General features: G+C 39.2%; 1 protein-coding gene and 2 pseudogenes across 9 annotated transcripts in view; 1 reads left to right on the top strand and 2 right to left on the bottom strand.

The window, feature by feature from the left end:
* Window positions 1-23,209, bottom strand: part of LOC137244340 (tRNA (guanine(26)-N(2))-dimethyltransferase-like) — an 81,047-nt pseudogene that overhangs the window by 39,549 nt on the left and 18,289 nt on the right.
* Window positions 1,183-23,209, bottom strand: part of LOC137244344 (protein transport protein Sec24C-like) — a 64,762-nt gene continuing 42,735 nt past the window's right edge. Inside the window, exons 1-11 of one of the 9 annotated variants that reach the window (XM_067773227.1) lie at window positions 10,364-11,042; window positions 10,023-10,302; window positions 9,639-9,811; window positions 8,172-8,398; window positions 7,882-8,111; window positions 7,490-7,824; window positions 7,146-7,436; window positions 6,907-7,090; window positions 6,729-6,847; window positions 1,810-2,194; window positions 1,183-1,750 (exon numbers count right to left, since the gene is read on the bottom strand). In XM_067773227.1, coding sequence (XP_067629328.1) covers window positions 7,940-8,111; window positions 8,172-8,398; window positions 9,639-9,737 — 498 coding nt within the window. In that variant the 5' untranslated portion in view covers window positions 9,738-9,811; window positions 10,023-10,302; window positions 10,364-11,042 and the 3' untranslated portion in view covers window positions 1,183-1,750; window positions 1,810-2,194; window positions 6,729-6,847; ... (2 more) ...; window positions 7,490-7,824; window positions 7,882-7,939. Of the gene's footprint in view, window positions 1,751-1,809; window positions 2,195-6,728; window positions 6,881-6,906; window positions 7,091-7,145; window positions 7,437-7,489; window positions 7,825-7,881; window positions 8,112-8,171; window positions 8,399-9,638; window positions 9,812-10,022; window positions 10,303-10,363; window positions 11,043-23,209 lie in introns of those variants that run through there. The other 8 variants (XM_067773233.1, XM_067773226.1, XM_067773231.1 and 5 more) reach the window with 8 other exon arrangements.
* Window positions 9,821-23,209, top strand: part of LOC137246024 (tRNA (guanine(26)-N(2))-dimethyltransferase-like) — a 31,125-nt pseudogene continuing 17,736 nt past the window's right edge.

Below are 23,209 nucleotides of genomic sequence, written 5' to 3'. Positions count from 1 at the left end.
GGCGTTTTGGCGGTCGGGGACATCTCGCCCAGTATTCTCCCCGAGCACTGACCTCTTAGGGTGTCCACACGCGTACTCACCGAGGACCGTGAACACCCTGGCAGTCCACGCTTAGGTCGGACTAGCCTTTCGGAGTTTGGACGGGTTCTCCATATCAAAATGTCTACACCTTTTTTTTGGCCTTCCGGTGGGAGCGATACCCACTAGTAATCATCTTTCGGAGTTTTAACGAGTTCTCCATAACAAATGTCTAATTGCCGCAAAGCCCTTTTAACTAGGAAACAGAAATTATTCCCAACTTGACTTAACTTTTTTTTGATAGACCTATGTTGCCCGGCTAGCTTCGTAGTGGGACTTTGCGACTCTTATCTCAGGGGTGAGTCGTGCCCCACGTTGCTTGTCGTCGGAGATCCCTGGCAGTGGCTTCCCACAGATGATCCGGTTACCTGTTCGCTTCATCGTCAGGTCTTCAAAGCGAAGCAGGTTTGTTACGGTCTGCTGCTACGGTCTACGGCTACGATCCACTTGGGAGCATGTTCACGCGAACACACCTAGTGATGTGGCGAAAGTTGCGATACAAAAGTATCGAAAGAAAGAAATAAAAATTAGGCGATCAGTAGCGGACTAGCAAAGAAAGAAACCGGCACGTTTTCCGGGAAAAGAGACTGCTGGCAGGTTTTTTCCTTTTTGATTTTGGAAACAGAGGAGACATAACCTGGTTTTTGCTAGCGTGGTGATGGTGAAGAAACCCACGGGATTAATTCGCAGACATTGAACGAGTTTCAGGAAAAAGATACTGCTTGCGGGCTTTTCTTTTCCTTTTTGATTTTGGAAACAGAGGAGACATAACCTGGTTTTGCTAGCGTGGTGATGGTGAAGAAACCCAGGTGATTAATTCGCGGACATTGAACGAGTTTTCCGGGAAAAGATACTGCTTGCAGGCTTTTCCTTTTTGATTTTGGAAACAGAGGAGACATAACCTGGTTTTTGCTAGCGTGGTGATGGTGAAGAAACCCACGGGATTAATTCGCAGACATTGAACGAGTTTCAGGAAAATGATACTGCTTGCGGGCTTTTCTTTTCCTTTTTGATTTTGGAAACAGGAGAGACATAACCTGGTTTCGCTAGCGTGGTGGTGAGACATAAACCCTTTATAAAATTAAAATTTTTCGACTGCTGTGAAATTCAGATTAGGTTTACTCTTTTTTCAGATCAAGAATATTCAAAGGTGTCGTGGAATCCGATTGCTGTCGTAATTGATGAACTTAAAAATGTACGACTTGTAATTAAGTCAGACTTATTATTGTTCTAAATCTAATTATTCAAGCAATAATTCTGCAACCCTTAGCAGGAGTATTGATTGGTTTCAAATCTAATTCCGACAACAATCGTATCACATCCCTTATTATATATGTACGTGATATTGCAACTTAAATTAATACTGTTGATATAAAGAAAAGTAAATCCTTTAATAATAAATAAACTCTCTTAATTGGTTTTTGTTTTCCAATTGAAATCTTTTCCTGTGCAAGCACATCGCTAACCTGTGTTGGCAAAAAATATGATTATACTGTCTTCGATAGATAGTCGGACGAGCCGCTACTCGGCGAAGTAGAGATGACCGTTGTGTCGGTGGCAGCTGTTACAACAGCAGTTTCTAACTTTTCACCATCCGTACAGTGTGATGAATGCTTCACTGCCTTTTCCAATTGCTTGGCGCCAGTAACTTTTGCTGTTTGTAAAGCTTTAGCTGTAATGCAAATATATAGATGGGTTAAAGTGGTTTTCGTATGTTATTCAACAACTCACCCTATACCATCATCACAGCCTCCTCATCGATTTGGAATATGTGTACTGTTTCAGTATTTAGACCCAGTTCGTTTGGTGCAATATTTTCGATTTGATGAATATGTATACTATCCGTTAGGCAGACAATTAGGTGCCATCGATTCATTCATATACTGTGGGTATTTGAGCCGAAGACGCAATGGCAGATATTTTGATTCTTTTTGAAGTGTAACATTTGTAAACAGTTGGGTTTCTCTGCTGTCACCATCACCACTAGAGAGCTATTGAAGAAACGCTCGACCAAGATAATATGTGAGATTTACACGCATAGATTTCTTCCACCTTTTCACAGTTATTGATTGAGAAAATGCGAAAGCCATATTTACCATCCAATACCGAAATAGAACTGTAGAGGAAGAAACATTTTTTAAAATTTAATAAAATCAAAAAATGATAGTTGTGCTAAAATGGGGTAACGTATTGTATGTTAAAGTATAGCGAAGTCTCAGCGGCTTTGTCCTGGTGAAAATTGAGTTTGAATAGGTTTTATTCTTCATTCTTAGAAACATGTACGAAGGTACCTGGTAAGATATTAAAAATCCTCAACGCTTTTTTTGCTATAACTTAAAAAAAACTCATATTCAAACTTCTGCTTAACTTCTACATACCAATAGCTACCTTTACCACCAGGAGTCACTATTGCTTCTACGCATATGCTATTGTTTCCTACATCGATTGTAATAAAATAAACAGCTATCTCCCAATCTCTCCAGTTTTGTCGCCTCGCGAAACCTGATATTGTCACCAACAAAATCATCCGTGACCTTATTTAAAACATGACCGCGCCAAATGTCGACCATATGGCATTACCCTACCGACTGTCTTACACCCTAAAATTTTGGGTGTGACTTTCGATCAGTATCTACATCTTGGAGAGCATGCACTAGCAATTGTAACGAAAATCGTCGTTGGTGTGAGGGCTTAGCCGATCTCCATAGCGCCCGACTATGAGGAGGAGCTGTTTAGGACTGGCATCTACGCCGTTTCGCCTCATAGGAGGGCGGCGGGATGTCGGTGACCAAGAACTAATCCAGGGTGTTATGCGGACCGTGCCTATTGGACGATTTGTAGCCAGGGGATAAATTCGGCTGTATTCGAACGGAGCCTTCCCGATACCGGACCACCTGCTGTGGCTGACGGTTCTTTCCCCGTATATAATACTGGACCGCTGAGCCCGCCTTGTCGACTCATTACCTAATTTTCATAAGGACGATGATAAGAAGAGGACTGAGCCGCAAGCCAAGGACGACAAATACGCATTAAGCGATGCGTCGGACTCGGGGAGCGAGAGTAGTGCTGATTCAATGAACTCCGTGTTGGAGAAGCACACAAATGAAAAAGGAGTAGAAGAGTGGATAAGGGTAAGAGCTCTCTCGAAGTACCGTGCAGTACTAAGAATTGTACAACGCTTTGGAGCAGTGGTGGACCCAACATAAGAGGAGATCGAGCGCTTGGCATGGGCTCATGAGGCGGTAGAAGTAGGTCGAAGGCAGTTCAAAAGGTTTGCTGCGAGAAACCCTCGGTTCTGCAACCGGTATGAGGAGGAAGAAGCGTCGAATGGCAGAATGAAAAGGCAACGTTCGGCGGAAGGCGACAAGCCTGCTTTCAAGAGGCAGAAAGGATCCAGTCCTAGAGCCGCGAGGCAGGGCAGTCGCATACACAAGACAAGTACGTCCAAAGCTGTAAGACAGATGGGCTCCAATAGCGAGGTAGCAACTACCTCGAAGGCTGCGAGTCAGAGGGAAGTTCCAATTATGGAAGTAGGAGATAAGCGAAAGGGAGATAACGCTAAGACCCCGACTTTCTCGGAGGTGCTAAAGGGAGCTAAGACTCGGAGGCTTTCTCGGAGGTGCCAAAGGGAAATAACACTAAGACGCCGGCTTTTCCCGAAAAGATGAGTGATGTGGCAAAGCAGTCACTGACTGTGGCGCTGGTTGATCGTAGCAGTCCTTTCGAACAGATGACTAGTGAACGGTGGAGATCTGTAGAAAAGGAGCTTATTAGCTTAATGCTTAAGATGATGCGGGAATAACCAAGTAAGCTCCTTCCAACCTTTGATTCGGGGGATGGTATAATGGTATGAAGATGATAGCGTGCGACAACATCGCGAGCTTGCGGTGGCTGGAGGAAGTGGTTCCAAACCTCCAAAGGCAGAGCACCGAACGCGCGTTTTTAGATGGTGGATAAAGCGCAAATCCCCAAGGTACCAAAAGTTAAGGTATGGATACCATGCGTGATGAAGTTGGAGGATACACTGCGACTTTTGCAGAATCAGAATCCGAACATACCGACACAGGATTGGAAAGTACTTACTGTATCTCGGCCTACGGAGGAAGGTCAGTTATACATCTTCCAAATAAACAAGCAGGCGGAGGATATATTGTACGCGCAACTTGGAAAAATGTCCTTAGGTACAGGCAAAATTTATATGCGACTCAGGAAAAGAAGTCGCGGGTATTAAAGTCCTAACACGCTGGACGTGGGAGAAGTCGAGAAGGACCTCAAAAGCCTAAGGGAAAAAAGACAGGTGGAGGTAGCCCACGTCACCCCGAATGTGTTAGAAGGGGACCAACAGCCAATGGTGCTTTGAGTCGCACAGAGGAATACCCGGCACAACAGGTACAAGAGGCTGAAGGGGGCTTCGAACACTCTAAAACAAAAGGGCTAGGGGAGGACGACGACGTCACGATGAAGGTGCTGGAGGGGGACAAGCAGCCCATTGGAGCTGCGAGTCCTACTGATAAACCTCCAACACAGTAAAGTGGCGTCGAGCGAACTCCTCCTCCTAACGCGCTGATCCAGGAGCCGTGGCTTCCATCGGGAGGAAAGGTTTCTGGACTTAGCGCGCGCGGATTTGGCGTTTACTATGCGCAAACGGAAGGACGGGTGCGAGCTGTAGTAATGGTAAGGAAACAGCTGCATTCATATATGCTGCCTAATTACACTACTGAGGACCTCGTAGTGGTGGTGAAATCGCCGGGCTCAGATGGTACATGTCCGGCCATGCTACAAGTTTCAAGTAGGGCGGTCGTGGGATGGCTTAAAATAATATTCGATGGGTTCATAAACTGAATCATGTACCGCACTCTTTGAGAACTGCTCGTGTAGCTTTCCTACCAAATCCGGATACGTGTATCCCAAAGATTATAGACCCAATAGCTTAACATCATTTCTGCTCAAAACTTTGAGAGGCTGATAGATGTGTACATAAAGTCCAACATGGATGAAAAGCTGCTCTCCACAACACAACAGGCGTACACCAAAGGCAGGTCAGTAGACACCGCATTGCATAGGGTGGTAATAAGCATAGAAAAAGCCCCGGAATATAAGGAATATGCTCTAGAAGTCTTCTTAAGCATTGCCGGGGCTTTCTAAATGGGCGATTATTGATGGTCTTAATTACGTTAAAGTACATCCAGACTTACCCAGATGGATCGACTGCATGTTAAACTGCAGTAAGATTACATCGCAATGGGGATTGTACGCGGCCACGAAATTAGTGGACAGGGTCACTCCGCAGGGAGGGGCGCCATCACCTCTGCTGTGGACGCTGGTCATTAACCAACTGCTTAGGGGATTCTACGAGGGACCAGAAAAACTTACGGTTTACGCAGATGACGTTGCATATGGTCTTGTTTACAAAGAGGTACAAGGTCCCTAATTGGACCAGGCCTAAGTTAGGAGGGGCGACCCTACGGGAGAAACCTTGCACAAAATATCTAGGAATGATCCTAGACAGTAAGCTGTCATGGAAGCTCAACGTGGAGGAGAGGGTGAGGAAGGCTTCAACGCCACTTTATGCATGTAAAAGAATGCAAAAGAACCGGCATATACGATCAGAAGGAACTCGATGACGATGCCTCAAAACTAACACCCAAAAGCAATAATTATCATTTCACTGACACAAATTTTATAGTTTTTTTTTTGGGATTCGGACACAATGTTGTTGTTGTTTTTGTAGCGATAAGGTTGCTCCCCGAAGGCTTTGGGGAGTGTTATCGATGTGATGGTCCTTTAGCCGGATACAGATCCGGTACGCTCCGGTAACACAGCACCATTAAAGTGCTAGCCCGACCATCTCGGGATCGATTTATGCAGGGATGCACCTTAACGTTAAGCTAATCGTTTATCAAAAAATTTCCACCGTTTCCGTTGAAACACTTCGAAATATTATCGATAAAGAAATTATCAAGATAAATTGTATCTCGTTTTTAACCGAAACGAAAAGCTTTCGTTAACGTTAAAAACGTTAACGAAAACGTGATACTTAATGTTTGAATTGTGCTGGCAATGCTATAGCCATGGTGAAGCCGTAAGGTGGCAACAACGAGCGCACATACACACACAAACTCTATGTAATTTGTTTGTGTAATTCGTTGGTGGTAATGTCAAAAATACTCTGAGAAATGTTCGTACTGTCAAAATTCATGAGAAAAGTTGCAATCAGCTTGGATAATGCTTTCACCTTTAATGACTCCGCCATCAATCAGCTTTGCCAGCATAGTTTGAAATTAATAATCAACATAAACGATTTGATTTCGTTTTGATATGACAGAAAACGAAACGAAATCATTTCGTTAATTTGACGATCTTAACGTTAATAAACGAAACGAAATGACTTCGTTTCGTTTATTAACGTTGATTATCGTAACGAAATGATATCGTTTCGTTGGTTAAGCATGCCTGGATTTATGTGGCCACATTAAACCTTCAGGCCATCCCTCCCTAACATCAAGTAATTGTCAAGTGATAAGTTGCCATTGTTTAACATAGTGCAAATACACTAGCGATTCGTCTCTGATCCGCATCGAAAGTTCGTTTCGTAATAGAGAATGAGGCCCTAAGATTAGACATTTTTTTCAATTTGTATTTTGACTTACCAGCAACAACAGAATCATGTTTAATTGTACGCCGCACAAGCATTATAGCATCATGTTTACCAAGCTCAGTTTCTCCCAAAAATTGTTCAACACTTCCACGTAAAATCAATGTACTTGTTCTAGCATTAACGCAACCTTTAAATAATTACAAACTATAAAAATGAAATTAATGTCAAACCTTGGAAAATGTTGAAACGTTCACCACCAACCTGACCTTCTTCAAAGTAATCACATTGACCCAAATCATTTGAATTAATATCATTAGCTGTAGTCATAACAGCACCACCACAAGCTTTCATTCTACGTTTCCAATCTTCTTCATTTACATGAACAGCACAGAACATATCACGATCTGCAAAATACTGTGTTGCAACATCACCAATTGGTAATTTAGAAAACACAACATTGGCGCCTTACTTAGCTAGTTTATTCTACAGAATACGCCATTCAGCATCAACAATTTTCTGATACTCTTGGACATTGGAGGACATTGCTGTGGCAGATCATCTTTCCAATAAAGCAATTTGTTGCTCCTTTGATTGGCGCTTCGACATGTACAGCCATGTCATATTTTAGCATGCATAATTGTAATGCTTTACGTATAGCTTTAATGATGATACGTGCATGCACGCCTTCCTCAACATCTGGCCTAACCTGTTTTAAGATTTCACATACTTAAAATACTACTGAAGTGGTGCCATCGCCGACCTGATAAGAGAAACATTTTTATTCTACACATTCTAATATAACAAAAAACTTACCTCAGCATTTTGAGATTTGGCGATGTCTACTAGAGTTTTACGGCTGGATTCACAATATCCAATAGTAATGGTTGCCCCATCATTTGAAATTGTGGCCTTACCACTGGAATCAACAATATGCTTGTCCATACTACGTGAACCCAATGTAGTGCGTACAGTGCCACAATTGAACGCGAGGCATTGATGTTGGATATGAGTTGAGGTTTACCATGAGAGTTATCGGTACCCAAGCATTTTTTACACAAATACTCATGTACCCAATACAAGTTCAGGACGTTCATATTTATCGACACGCTGTCGGGTATGGCCCAAATGTTGGAAATATGCAGTTGGCACTGTTGAGAAAAAATATGGATCAATGAATACAAGTAAAAGTGAAAGATTTTTTTTACCATCTCTTGTTACTTTACACATTAGACATTGGAAACGACGACCAGCATCTACAAGTTGCTATTGAGCCTTGCAACGATTACATCTAATTAGACCCAATTCACCAAAATTTACAATGGGTGGCTCATATTCACCCTCAACCGTGCGTGCCATTGGTGAGACGGTAAGTGTAATGGACAAAGCTGTTGTTTTTAATAAATCAGCTGTTGCAGGTATGCAATACAAAGACACCCTGCAAAGAACACATATCAATGTAATTGCCAAACAAAACATTAATTTCGATTATCGATACCTAATGTAACGTGGCGAGGAGTTACCCTGATCTTCTACCACATATTTTGTGGTCACCAATGGTGGTAGTAAACCCTGTTCATTAGTAATAAAAGCACCACCAGCGCTATTTTGATTTTCAATGATAACGCTTATCGGATTTGGCATCTGATCGGGATCTAAACGGCGTTGGGCTTGATCATACTGTTGCGGCTGTTGATATTTACCAGTAACAGGTGCAGGTGGTTGCTAAAGAAAATAACACAAAAATAATCATCAGCAAATTTGTAAATTATTAGTTGTATTAGCATACATTATAACCAGGACGTCCGGACGTGTCCGGGTATTGGGGGTTGACCCGGCTTGGGTGATTTACTGAGCATTGGCGTCTGTCCAGGTTGTGTTGGTGGCATCATTTGACCCATGTAACCACGTGGTACACCTGGTTGTTGTATAGGATAACCTGGATGTTGAGGTTGTGGTGGATAGCCCGGATTTTGTGGCATTGGCAGATAGCCAGCCTGGGAAGGTTGTTGCTGCTGCTATCGTGGCATTGCATAACCCGGTTGCTGTTGTGGTATATACCTTGGTATAACTGGATGTGGTGTCATTGGCTCACCTGGTACAGTTGATGTGGGCGGCATACCTGGAGGACCATGTTTCTCATGGCCACCAAATGGCTGGTGCATAGGGTGTTGAGGTGGCATTTGACCAATTTGTGACTGCATTAGACCAGACTGTCGTGGCATTGGACACGATTGCGGTGACATTTGCCATTCACCTGTGTGCTGGTATGGAGCTGCAACACCGCCTGAACTTGATGTTGGTGGTGTAGCTGAAACTGGTGGTTGACTGTTTCGATTTCAAACTTGAATTGATTCGATTTCAACCTCACCTAACCGCGGCGAATCCTGTTTCACTAACAGACGAGGTTCTGGCGACCTCAAGCTCCTGATGGAACTTGAGGTGGCGAGGGAGGGATAGCCTGAAGGTTTAATGTGGCCATATAAATCGTTCCCGAAATGGTCGGGGTAGCACCTTAATGGTGCTGTTACCGGAGCGTACCGGATCTGAATCCGGCAAAGGACCATCACATCGACAACACTCCCCAAAGACTTCGGGGAGTAACCTTATCGCTACAACAACAACAACAACAACACCAACAACAACAACATAATCCAAGTTAGATAATCTAAACTCTACCACTATATGCCTAGGTTTCATTGCTTAGAGAATTTATGTAGTAATTGCATTTACTAACATGCTTGAATTCAGAAGAAATATATGCCTTCTTTGACAAGCTGGATGTTTTTGTTATCGTATTGCCTGTCAAACCGAATTTTGGCTGATAAGTTCGCGATTCTTGTTCTAGTTCACGAAAAACAGTTGCATTGCGGACATCTGGACTCTCTGAGCGTTGCTTAAGATTTGACTTTGACTACGCCGCTCATGTTGCTGTATTTTTCATGTATGCACCAACTGGACTTACGATATGCGAAAATTGTTTAGGTCCGGTATTTTCTTTGAGACGTGATGGCATAGCAGTTTGGGGTTTCTTAAATAACTTCAATTTTGGCACTGGTTTCATAGAAATTACAAAACGATTCGTTTTCTGTGCACTTGTTAGTGGTGTACGCTTTGGTGATGAGAATGGAGTTTTAGCTACAAAAAATGAAGAAAATGAAATTAAATTTTATAAGTGTTATTACATTAAGTAAAAAACTTCTAAATCAACTAATAGTAATTAGTTACAACCCAGATCTAAGCGAGTTAAACAGCTTAAAAGCCATCAATAACAAGTGCCAAGAATATATCCGCGGCATACCTGCCGACCAAAATGATTCAAGGGGTTGTGATTGCCAACCTCACCTACCCGTGGCGAATCCTGTACCTAACAATTTGGTGTGAACAATTGGTGCCAGTTAACCCTCTGAAATAATCGGCGCAATTGTACGCCATTGTGTTGGCATTAATTTGGCAAAATGCAAAAACTTTTCATCCTCCCGTGACCATTCTGTCTTCTTTATGCTAGGATCAAGCCATTCGTACCAGCGTGCCTTATATTGCTTGGCAGATTTGCGGTGCAGCAGTGATACAATACGTGACCACTGGTTTTTGCCATATTTCATTACAGCTGCTTTGAGGATTTCATCCTGAAAGTTATCAATTTAGTTAATAAACGGCCAAGAGTAACCAGTCGCGTCAAATGCTTACGTCAGTGTTTCTCCACACACCACCTTTTATCATAATTCGCGGCATGGTGCTATATAATTGTGAATTCTTTCGATGAGCACAAAAATCAAATCAAAAATTTTTGTCGAAATAAACAGCAAAAATCATTGTATATTAAAGACTTTGGGAAAATTTTAGAATAGCACCCCCCGAGTTCGGGGTAAAACTTGGAATCAAATGAAAGAGGGAGTTCTCCCGATCACAAATATATATATTTTACAGTGCGCAAACTTATAATTTAAAAGTTATTTGTTGTTAAAGTTTGCAAGTTTAGCAAATTTCTATAGCACTTTAAATTACAATTTACACATCTTTCAAAACCTTAATCCACATACATATCTATATAAATTGTAACGATAAACTTAAATTGCATTTTTGTATATTTCACATTTCATTTTTGCATTGTTTTCACTTATTATAAATGTTTTTATTAAATCAATCGCGCTTTTGTAGCAACATGCACATATATATATATCTATATATATATTTTATTGATGACATTACAAAGCTGTGCTGCCACATATATATACGTACCCTGTAAAAATCGTGTGACCAAAAACGCACACAGCCACACGAATTTTTGACAGGGGTGACGATTTGGAATGAAAAATTGTGCAAATAAAATAGCATGCTGACAAATTTTGCTTTCCCACAATGTATCGTGCTCTCCATAGATAAATGGATTTGCAACTCTTTGTTTCGAGAGAGCGGTGTCAAAATGCACATTTTTTATAACATTTATCAATGATGCCACTACAAACAAAAATGAATAGATCTGAAAATGGGTATTTTTGACATACATTTCGGCGATTATAGTTTCAATCATTTAATAAAATGATAGTCGTAAAATATTTATTTCCTTAAAGTTATTTTACAATAATACGACTATTTGGAGCTAAATATAAACAAATCTAAGTAAAATTTACATTTCGATTAAATTAATTAGTCAAATATTGTAAGGCATTTAACTCGCAGTGAAAACCATATATTTTTTTGAAATTTCAGTAAATCGGACCTATGATATAATAGTTAACATTATTTAATGGATAGGGCTTATCCTGCATGTCTGGCGTTCCAGGTTCTGTGATCAAAATGGACTGGTTTCATCGGGAGTTCATATTTACAAAACTTATTTTTAGTGATAACTTTTGAATGGGAAATAATATTTACCCTCCGCCTTCGAACTAATAATACTTTCACTAAAACAAGTATTTTTGTCCTTTTTCCCATAATTTTTGAACGCTATTCTACAGCTGTAGGTCAAACTAAAGTTTACCAAAATTTTTGACACGTTTTCCGTTTTGGTTGGCACATTTTTTGTTCTGGCACCCGCTTCAGCTGGCGCGAGGGATTTATCTGTGATTGTTGCCAGCAACAACTAGAAGATAAATCCCTCGTGAGAGCGAAAATATGAGAGCATAAGCAAAAGATTCGTATCAATCTAATCTATGGTGCTCTCTCGCATCTATTATTTTCATAGGGATAGCAAAATACGTCATTTTTGCGTGCAAAAAATCCGCCATTTCTAATTCTGCAGAAAAGTGGAAAATTTTTTCAATTTGTGTGATTTACATTTTGCAGAAATTAATATACGCATTCTTTAATATTTTTTGGTCTACTAAAGTGTGTTTTAACAAAAAAAACTCATATCAATGTGTGCATGTTTATAAAGACAGAAAGTGAAATATGTAATTGCATAGTATAAATAATCGTGAGCAATTCTAATGCAGAATAGTAAATTTTGATTTCCACATACATACAAGAAAAAAATTCGTGTTACCATTAAGATTTATTATCCAAAATTGAAAAAAAAAAAGATTAGAAAATTCGGTGTAAAAAAACGGCTATGTGTGCAATAAAATAGCCTCTCTTGTTGAGATACCCCTCTCTGCAGCAGCAAAGTGAACTCAAACAGTGTAGGTCGTGGTGGTTGTTGTTCGTGGTCCGCATCAACTGTACCAGGTGGGGCAATGACGCCACATCCAGTTATACCAAGGTATATACCACAACTGCAACCGGGTTGTTGTTGTTGTTGTAGCGATAAGGTTGCTCCCCGAAGGATTTGGGGAGTGTTATCGATGTGATGGCCCGACCATCTCGGGAACGATTTATGTGGCCACATTAAACCTTCAGGCCATCCCCTCCTTCCCCAACCCCAAGTTCCATGAGGAACTTAGGGTCGCCAGAGCCTCGTCTGTTAGTGAAACAGGATTCGCCGCGGATAGGTGAGGTTGACAATTGGGTTTGGAGAAGCTATATGTTGCGCTGGCAACCTGCAGGGTTGCGCTACACAGCCCCTTGAATCTGGTATTTTAGTCGCCTCTTACGACAGGCATACCTACCGCGGGTATATTCCGCCCCTCCCCCCCCCCCCTAACCTTCTGGGGGAACAGCAACCGGGTAATGCAAGGCCACGATAGCAGCAGCAACAACCTCCCAAGGCTGGCTATCATCGTTGATTTATAAAAAAACAGTGTTGTGCATCTGTAATGCTTAAATATTTCCTCTGTTGAAACAGTTTCCACGATTCACTGTTCAACGAAAGCAGCAGCCAGCGTATGCCACCACCGAACAGCTGATAACAAAAACTTGGATGCACAGCAGTTTAAAGCCAAAATGGAAGTTGAGGAAATATCTGAAAATAAGGTAAATATATGTTTCGCGTTATTAACAAAATCGCCCTAAATTTTATGAATTACGAACGACAAAGCACCCGAACGTGTGATCAAAGAAAGCACTACAGAAATTATTGCCGGCGGGGCCGTATTCTACAATCCAGTACAAGAATTTAATCGTGATTTAAGTATTTCATTACTTAATGTATACTCAAAGCGGTTGATAAGAGAGCGGGAAGCGGCGGCGCATAAAAATGCACAAAATACAAAGGAAAGCAAGCAATGCTAATGACAAGGAACCATACACGGCTGGTGGTGTAAAATACGACGATGGACTGCGAATATTGGAAGCGCTTGCTGCAGGAGGTTTACGTAGCATAAGTTATGCAAAAGAAGTAGCAGGCGTGCGTGAAATTGTTGCAAATGATCTATCTAAGGTGGCAGTATATTCCATTAGCGTAATATGCGACACAATGGAGTGGAACATTTAATTGCGCCAAGCGAAGGGGATGAAATGTAGGTTTGATATACGAATCAATAGCTAGTGATTTAACTGTAATAATCAATAATAAAATTCGCAATAGGACTCTCATGTACCTTTCAACTTCATATGAGAAGCGTTTCGATGTTATAGACCTAGATCCTTATGGTTGTCCGAATCGGTTTCTGGATGGCGCTATACAATCACTGACGAGTGGGGGTTCATTACTTGTAACTGCGAATGATATGGCTGTGCTGGCAGGCAATACGCCTGAGCCTGCAATGCCAAATATAGTTCTGTGCCTTTGCGTATGAAATGCTGCCATGAGATGGGATTGCGTATACTATTGCATTGCATTGAAACGCACTCTAATCGTTATGGAAAATATATTGAGCCACTTTTGAGCATTTCTGCCAATTTTTATATACGCGTATTTGTGCGTATGCATAGTAGTCAAGCGAAGTGTAAATATAGCATGAGGTTGGTATACAGCATTTTGGCCTTTTACCACAATCCAATTACTTACCATATCTTTATATTATGAACACAGCAAACAATGAATGGTATTTCAATGCACTGGTTGTGATACCTATACGCTACAGCCTATGGGTATTGTAAATAGCCAGATCTCAGATAAAGGCAATGCGGAAGTAAAATTCGGTATACCAACTGGACCAAATGTTAATACAAATTGTGCGCATTACGGTGATAAACATCATGTAAGTTTCAACTATCCCACTTAAGTATTTAAACTCGAATAAATCAAATTATTTCCTTCTTACTTAATTGGTGCTTAACCGTTTAAACGGTTATGTCCGTTCAAAAAGGCTCGTCAGTCGCTTTTTCAGAGGGTTATAGATGGGCGGTCCACTTTGGTCGCATCCCATACATGATCCAACGTTTGTTGAAGAATTGCTACAAATCATAGAAGAAAAACCGCTAAGAGATTTGGACACACAACGTCGTTTAAAAGGTGTGTTATCGGCGGTATGCCTGAACTTGTATTGGGTACATGAGTTTTTATGTAAAAAATATTCATCATATCCAACATCAATACCTCGCATTCAATTGTGGACGCTGTACGCATTACATTGGGTTCACGTAATATGGAGAAGCATATTGTTGATTCCAGTGGTAAGGCCACAATTTCAAATGATGGGGCAACCATTAAGAAACTATTGGATAAAATAATAACACAACGTAGCGTGCTCAAGAGGTATAAGCTTATCTGGAAAAGATATTTCGTAACGAAAACCCTGGAAGATTACCGCGCCTTGTCTGCTGTGGTTCAACAAAATATAACTTGGATGTTTGTTGCTCTTTTTCAATTTTCCTGAATACAAATGTCTGGATTGGAAAAATTTCAAGCAAATAAAGCTTGGCGTGCAAAAGTCAAGAAATTACTTGTCATGCAACGGTAAATGCTTATAAATATATCATTAAAATTGTATGCTTGTTTATGATGAGCCATTCGAGTGAGCATGGAGATGGATGTTTTAAATACTGTAGAGTAAATTGGCTTACTATTTAAGAATTTGAAATTTTTCCAAATCTTTGACTAAAAAGTAGCTACTAGCTTGTAGAACTTTATTACTTTACTTTTAAAAAGATAAATCACTTTAGCATGGTAATATATACCTATTATTAAAAATTAATACAAACAATATCTTCAACATTTTTTTCTCGATTCACGAACACATTTAGAAAGGCTACAACGCCTCCTAAAGAGCCGGTATCTTGCCAACGCTTTAGGTTGGATTTAGAGGAGGATCTACAAACTTTGCTAGAAGCACGCGCAGCTCCTCGTATAGCGAATGTGGATCAACACGAAAGTAACGTTGCTGTTAGCGGAAATGCAATGAACAAAATATTTGAAATGGAGGATGAAAATAAATCCAACAATGCAAACACTATAAAGAGGATTCCTTATAATTTTTCAACTAAGGCATCTTGTGACGAAACTATATTCGAATGCCAACAGCAACGTACGTCTGATGAAAGTTTTATGGCTTTGGAAAAAATGTGTGATAAAACAGCATCCGATCCTGACAGCACACTATTTAAGTACATACATAGCGAGAACAAGGATATGGTTAAAGAAGATGTTAAAAAGCGCAGCGCCGATGGAAACTATTTTAAAATCCCTTATAAACAAGGTAAGTGAATATACAGCTGATATGTTGTTACATTCTTTACACATTCTTTATGCATATGTACATACACACATCTCTGTGTTCTCATATTTGTATAAGAGATTCTCAGTTATCTATTATTTCCCCTTATAAATTACTCATAAGTATACATTCCGTTACTCTGTAAAGTAAAACATGTATATATAATATCATCAGAGCATCAAATAAACAGTCTTAACGAAGTATTAAACACAACATATTGGCGACGAGGGCTAAAACGACTCACGTAACTAAAGGCAATGGCTGCTGCTCCATTTTTTAATTTCGAGCCTTTCGATGCAAATAAAACATCATGGTCACGTTGGGCTGAACGTTTCAAAACCGCATTGGATTTATACGATTGCGAGACGGAGAAACATGCAAAACTGCTCCTTCATTTTATGGGATCAGCTACATACAATTTATTGTGCGATAAAGTCATGCCGTTGAGGCCGGAGGAGATGACATACGAGCGAATAGCAGCCGCATTGCACGAGCACTTCGACCCCACTCCAAATCAGATCTTGGAAAATTTTCGGTTTAACATGCGCAAGCAGAAAGCAGGCGAAACATGTTCCGAATTTGCTGTGTCACTACGACGATTGGCGGTAAGCTGTAACTTTGGATTGCACCTAGAAAAGGCTTTGCGAAATCAATTCGTATTTGGTTTGCTAGACAAGAACATTCAGAGTAATTTACTAAAAAAGAAGTCGTTAAGCGTTAGTGAAGCGATCACTATGGCTACAGCATACGAATTGGCAGAAAAAGGGGGTGTAGAATTGCAAGGTGGAAATGACAGAGAAAGTGTGAATAAAGTAGGTTATAAGAACAAAATAGAGAAGAAAGAAAAGAAAGAGAAACAGAAGGGTGATAATAAAAAATGTTTTCGGTGTGGCAATTCCACACATCTCGCAGACAAATGCAAATACAAAGATTTCACCTGTCATTTTTGCAACAAAAAGGGTCACCTAAAGAAAATGTGCTTAAAGCAGAAATCACAGAAAAAGCGCGTGAACCAAATTGATGAGGAAGACAACGTACAGTTGGTCGAAGAACTATTTCAAGTAGATATGCACGGCGAAGTCCATAGCATAGCAAGAAAAATCGAATGCAAATTGTCAGTGAACAATGTACCAATATTATTTGAAGTGGACACGGGGTCCCCAGTTTCGATTATCAATTTGGAAGATGCCAAAAGGCATTTCGCAAAATCGCAGGTGAAACAGACTAAAATACAGCTGGTGAGCTATTGTGGCACACCATTGGAATGCTTGGGTTATCTCTGGGTAAGTGTTGCGAATAAGATGAATGAGAAAACACTGAAATTGTATATAGTGCGATCAAATCGCAAGCCACTTTTGGGCAGGGAATGGCTCCGTGAAATAAAACTCGATTGGAATGAGATTCTGGGTAGTGAATCACACAGCATGTCGCGTGTTAATCAAATTGAAGACAACAATAACTTGTGCAAGATAGATAATTTTATTAAGAGATATCCGAATTTGTTTTCCAAAACTACGGGGAAAATACGTGACTTGCAAGCTCGATTATATGTAAAACCCAATACTATACCAAAATTTGTTAAACATCGACGAGTACCTTTTCCTTTACTCGAAGCAGTAGAGCGACAATTGGACGAGCAAGTCGCCGAAGGGCTGCTGAAGAAAGTGGAAACCAGCGAATGGGCTACACCTATTGTCGTTGTACGTAAGAAAGGCGGCAACATTCGAATATGCGGGGATTATAAGGTAACCCTCAATCCAGTACTCCTCGTTGACGAACATCCATTACCGACAGTTGAGGAACTATTTAGCAAGATGGCCGGAGGCAAAAAGTTTTCGAAAATCGACTTGTCCACAGCATATTTACAATTGGAAATTCATCCGGAAGATCGGCATCTATTAACATTGAGCACGCACAAGGGGTTATATGAACCAACGAGAATGATGTACGGAATTGCTAGCGCTCCTGCAAAATGGCAGCGACTGATGGAACAACTACTAGGCGATATACCCGGTGTATCCGTATTTTTAGATGATATTAAAATTACGGCACCCGATGATGGTACGCACATACAGCGCGTTGAAGAAGTACTAAGTAGACTGGATCGCTGCAACATGCGGGTTAATCTTGAAAAGTCTGAGTTCTTCAAGGAGAGCATAGAATACTGTGGATATATAATAAGTAAAGAGGGCATTCGGAGAATGAAAAGGAAGATTCAGGCGATTCAAAACATGAAAGTGCCTACGAATCGAGAGGAGGTCAGAGCATTTATGGGCCTCGTTAACTATTACGGCAGATTTGTGAAAAATTTGAGCGACATAAAAAAAAAAAAATAAATGTAAGGCGCGATAACCTCCGAAGAGATCTAAGGCCGAGCTTCTCTTCCAATTTGCGTCGTGCTGCTCTTGATTTTTCCCTACAAATTGGCCGGACGGGTCCTACATGTTTTATGCCGACTCCGAACGGCATCTGCAAGGCAGATGAGTTTTCACTGAGAGCTTTTCATGGCAGAAATACAATCGGAGCGCTTGCCAGACACTGCCGAGGGGCGACCCCGCTTAGAAAAATTTTCTTCTAATTGAAAAATCTTATTTCTAAAATTTTGATGTTGCTTTGCCCGGGAGTTGAACCCAGGGCATACGGTGTGATAGGCGGAGCACGCTACCATCACACCACGGAGGCCGCCGACGTAGGTTCAGCCCAGCCAACCGGTTAGAATAAACTTAAGTACCTAGCTCGACAACGATTTGGAAGGAGCTCTGACTACATCACAAGAGAGGTATATTACGCCAATTTATTAATATTATACATGCATAAGTGTATACAAAAAATGTTATTTTAATAGAACTGTATTATCCTTTTTGAAAAGATGAGTCCTTTGAAAGGAAAATCATATACACACACAATGGAAGCTGAAAACGTTAGTCGAATTAGTAAAAAGGGTTTTCGCGAAGTTTTTTTATTACGGCATATACTACGCAGACCTGGATCCGGTTTAGTGGAGAGGATTAGCTAACTAAGCTTTGTAAACCGTTAAACTTTTTGTTTTGTTTTTGTAGGTCTATGTAAATAATTCGTGTTAATTTGAACATTATAACTAAAATTTGGTTTATTTTTTAAATCTTAATAAAATTTCGATTTTTCGTAAATGTAAACGTAAATGTAAAAGTAACTAGTATTTTTAAACAAAAGAACGAAAAACTGATTTGTATGTCATGCAATTCTAGATTAAAGTAATAACAGTTTTTGGCCAATTTAACATCTTCCTGAATTTTAGACTTTTCACTGATACATGAGTATATTTTTCTTTATATTTGATGCATCTAGCTTTGAATGCATAGACGTTTTTCGCAGTGTTTTATAATTAAAATAAAAAAAATTTGTTAAGCGAACCGAAAAATTATTCAAATTTGAAAGAATTTTAATACAAACCAATGCTATGCCTCTTGTATAGGCTTCTGATTATTTCAGACTTTAATTAACTAACGTAGCTGCAGCAAAGAGGATAAATATAATAAGAGCCGTCACTCGTTATTTTTTAGGCATTTACTCGATGTAAACTGTGAGGTAGTCGCTACTTTTTTTTTGGGCGAGATGTTTATAAATGTCTTCTATACATTTTCATGGGGTATTTGTGTTTATTTTTCCGACTGTATTTTATTAATTATTTAATTCTCTTTCCAAAAAACACGTCTGCATAAATGACAACACCGCATGGATAAATGGGAGGCAATTCAAAAATGTCCCTCATAAAACAAAAGTAGCGACTACCTCACAGTTCACATCGAGTAAATGCCTAAAAAATAACTAGTGACGGATCTTATTATATTTATCCTCTTTGGTCGCAGAAGCAAAGAGGATAGATATATAAGAGACGTCAATCGGCTACTCGTTTCATTTCAGAATTTTTAATCGCTGAAACAATTTTTACTCGATGCTGACTGAGACATAGTCGGCCAGTTGTCTTCTCACCTTGTCCTCAATTCGACAGCCAGGTGTGGGGAAATAAAAATTGATTGAGTGGAAGTTGAGTGTGGCTGCAACTTCTGCAAAATGTCAAAGCATTCAGAGTGAAATATTTGTTATCATTTTAGAGCAGAGCTGGCCACACATATACTAAAACAATTGCATAAGTGTGTGTAAAAATTGAGTGGCAACCCCCCACAGTGTGCTAAGAGAAAATTTGGACTGTGAAGTTTGAAATTAAAAATGACTTTGGTTATTTGATTTCAAGTTAATCCTGACTATATTTCAGGCATGCTTAACCAACGAAACGATATCATTTCGTTACGATAATCAACGTTAATAAACGAAACGAAGTCATTTCGTTTAGTGTGATGTTTGATTGCTTTTCAGCCATTTTATGATCATATTCATGAACATATTTCAATCGTTTTGGTTGATAATTTTGAATCATTCTTGAATGCGATTATCATGCATTTGTTTTTCATATCTCATTGAAAATAAGATACTACATTATAATGTTATTTTATCAGGGAAAGAAAGCATGCGGAAGTGAACTATTTGATGAACCACAGGTAATTCGCAAACAAACTTGACCGATACACACCTGTTCAAATGGGGTTCAAATAGCGCACAACCTTTGTAGGTATTGTCCAACCATTATGTATTTTCTGCAAAGCCGCAGGTGGAGAAATGGTTGAGGAAATTAACATTATTTCTTGTCTTGAAGAATATCGTTGTATAAATATTAAAATTTTTATATATTTTTTCTAAATGTGTGTATGTGAAAAAAATAAGATTTTCCATGAAAAGCAGTGCTGTTCAAAATTTTTTATATGGAAGTGCGAATCACAATACGTGTACAAAATTGTATGTGCACTGAAACTTTTTTTGTATTTAAAAAATTTTAATTGTTTGAGGTCGGAAAAAGTTGAATATTTGGTTTCATGTTACAAAATATTTGCTTAAAATATTACGCCAATAGTTATATCACTAACATACAACAGCCAATAAATTTAATTCTGAAAGTAGCGAAAAATTACATTGGCCTCTAGCCTCAAGTTTTGTGGGAACATATTAATATAGGTACATATATCCTCGGAATTTGGGTTTCAATAATCATACTAAAAGCGAATGCAGACATTTCCGCGAATTTTGCATTGGAAATTGAATTTGAAAGCTTTTGAAGTGCTTAAATATTAAAATTTAAATACGTATATGTATTAGCAAAAGAAACTACCCCGTAAGGAGAGTCTCTAGTTCAAAATGAGTGTATTTGTACTACATTCTGAACCACTGATGTTCGCCGTCTATCTTTTTTACATGTTTTCAACTGGCGAATTTAACATGGCACGGTCCTGGGCGGTGGAAATTGTCCCCGCTGCTTATACTTTTCACTAGTTCGCAACTATACGCTCTTTGGTGTACCATATTTGGACTAGTTCAGTGGAAACACGTTTACACTTAGGTACATATCTTTCCAGAATAGCGTGCATTATGGCATTGAAGTCAGAAACGTTTTTGTCAGTATTTGGGCCAAACTACTGTAGATAAAATTAGGTTGAGTTTATTAAAATTAGCCTTCGCGAATTCGAATCTAAAACTTGAGTCGTTTTCTGTGGTAGTGCAACTCGGAGAACTCCCTTCCAATTCATAAACTATTTCCAGCGAAGTATGGTAAAGGTCCTCAGGTACAGTAAGAGGTTCACCCTTCCTAAGAATGGATTTTGATGTATCATCAACAAATACCAAATCAAGTACCCTCCCGAACATGTTTGGAACTATATTTATCTGTCTCAGGCTAAGTTCAGTTATTTCGGCTAAAAAGTCGATGCTGGATAATTTTGAAGAAACCGGTACAATACCATGGTCGGATGTGGTCCATAATACGTGTGGAAGATTAAAGTCACCAGACAATTATCGAGTCAATAGGCTCAACATTGAATTGATATCTTTCAGTAACGAAATATGATCTGATGGTGGGATATAGCAAATGGCAATATAGGTAATGGATGGATTCTAATGCACTTACATTCCGTAACTTCTATAACAGGTAAAGTAACCTCAGCGGAAAGTATAGAAGAATGTACCGCGAGCAAAACTCCAGCTCCAACTCTGTTGAAGCGGTCATTTGTATATATTTGGTAATCATTGCAAAGAATCTCCGAATTAAAAATATGAGGGTTTAACTAAGTTTCAGTTAAGGCGATGATATTGTAATTACAGTTAAATGATTTCAAGTACAGTTGAGTTAGTTTCGTGTTTAGGCCTCTTACATTTTGATAAAATATATTAAGGACAGATTTAATATTTATAGCGTTTTCTTTTCTGGCTAAAGTGTTACGCGTTTTGTACGCCACGCAAGGGTTGTTGTTCTATTCTAGCAACAATTTATTTCAGAAAAGAAAACGCTCTTAGTGTTTTGCAGCATTATTATTAGGAACGGTAGCAAGATTACGAATATTAACGTTGCGTCTATGCTCGAATTCACGCACAAAGGCAAACAAGATTGTATTATTTTTTATATTGAACTGTGTGATCAAATTAGAACGCGTTTTGATTTTAACAATGTTGTTCTATAAAACTCAAGTTTCATGGATCCCAAAGAAGTTGCTGCAAAAAAAAATTGTTTCTTTTCATATGGTCTTGCAACATTTTTCGCACACAATCGATTAGAAAATTTTGCAGGATATTGATAGTGAGTATAGGTAATTAAAGTTTTTAGAATTTAAGACATATTTTGAAGACATTTCTAAGGTTCTTCCAGAAGTTTTTTGGAAAACTATTTCTACTATCAAAAGAGCTGACTCTACATACGCTTTTTCTAATTTATGTGAATTCGTTGCAGATCTAATGTGCTTGCCACACTCTTCAGCGAATGTAGAACGAAGTTTTTCTAAAATAAATTTAAACAAAATAAAAATCCGAAACCGTCTGGGAACTGATAAATTAAAAGGAATATTGCTAGCCCAAGATTATTCACAATTGAATAAATTTTCCTGTCATAATATTGAACCGCAAATAAATATGCTAAAAAAAATTAAATATAGGTGTTTATGCGAGGTTCGATTCTAAAAACACGAAAGAAAAAAAAATTGTTAATGACTGAAAACAACTACCTTTTTTTTGTAATACAAAATTTATCTTTTAAGATGTTTTTGTTATTTATAAAATAAAATAAATTAAAAACGATTTGATATGTGGTATGTGGCAACAAAAAATAACAATCAAAGACAATTTTCAGAAAAGCGCCGCCGATTAACCAGCTACTGCAAAACAATGTGAAATTCGTTTTCGATAGCAAGTGCTTAAGAGCGTTTAATGCTATAAAGAAACATATGCAATCGGATGTTATACTAACACACTATGACTCAAAGTTACCTGTAACCTTAGCAGTTGATGCTAGCCCCATTGGAGTCGGTGCAGTACTAAGTCACGTATATGATGATGGTTCTGAGAGGCCGATTCAGTTTGCTTCACAGACTTTAAGCAAGGTACAACAACGCTACTCACAGCTGGACAAAGAGGCCTACGCAATAATATTTGGCATACGTAAGTTTTACCAATACCTGTACGGTAGAAAGTTTATTCTCGT

The sequence above is a fragment of the Eurosta solidaginis genome, chromosome 3, assembly GCF_040869045.1.
Source record: "Eurosta solidaginis isolate ZX-2024a chromosome 3, ASM4086904v1, whole genome shotgun sequence".
Taxonomy (NCBI): domain Eukaryota; kingdom Metazoa; phylum Arthropoda; class Insecta; order Diptera; family Tephritidae; genus Eurosta; species Eurosta solidaginis.
The sequence above is the reverse complement of the archived record's forward strand: the minus strand, read 5'-3'. Positions and strand labels throughout refer to the sequence as shown.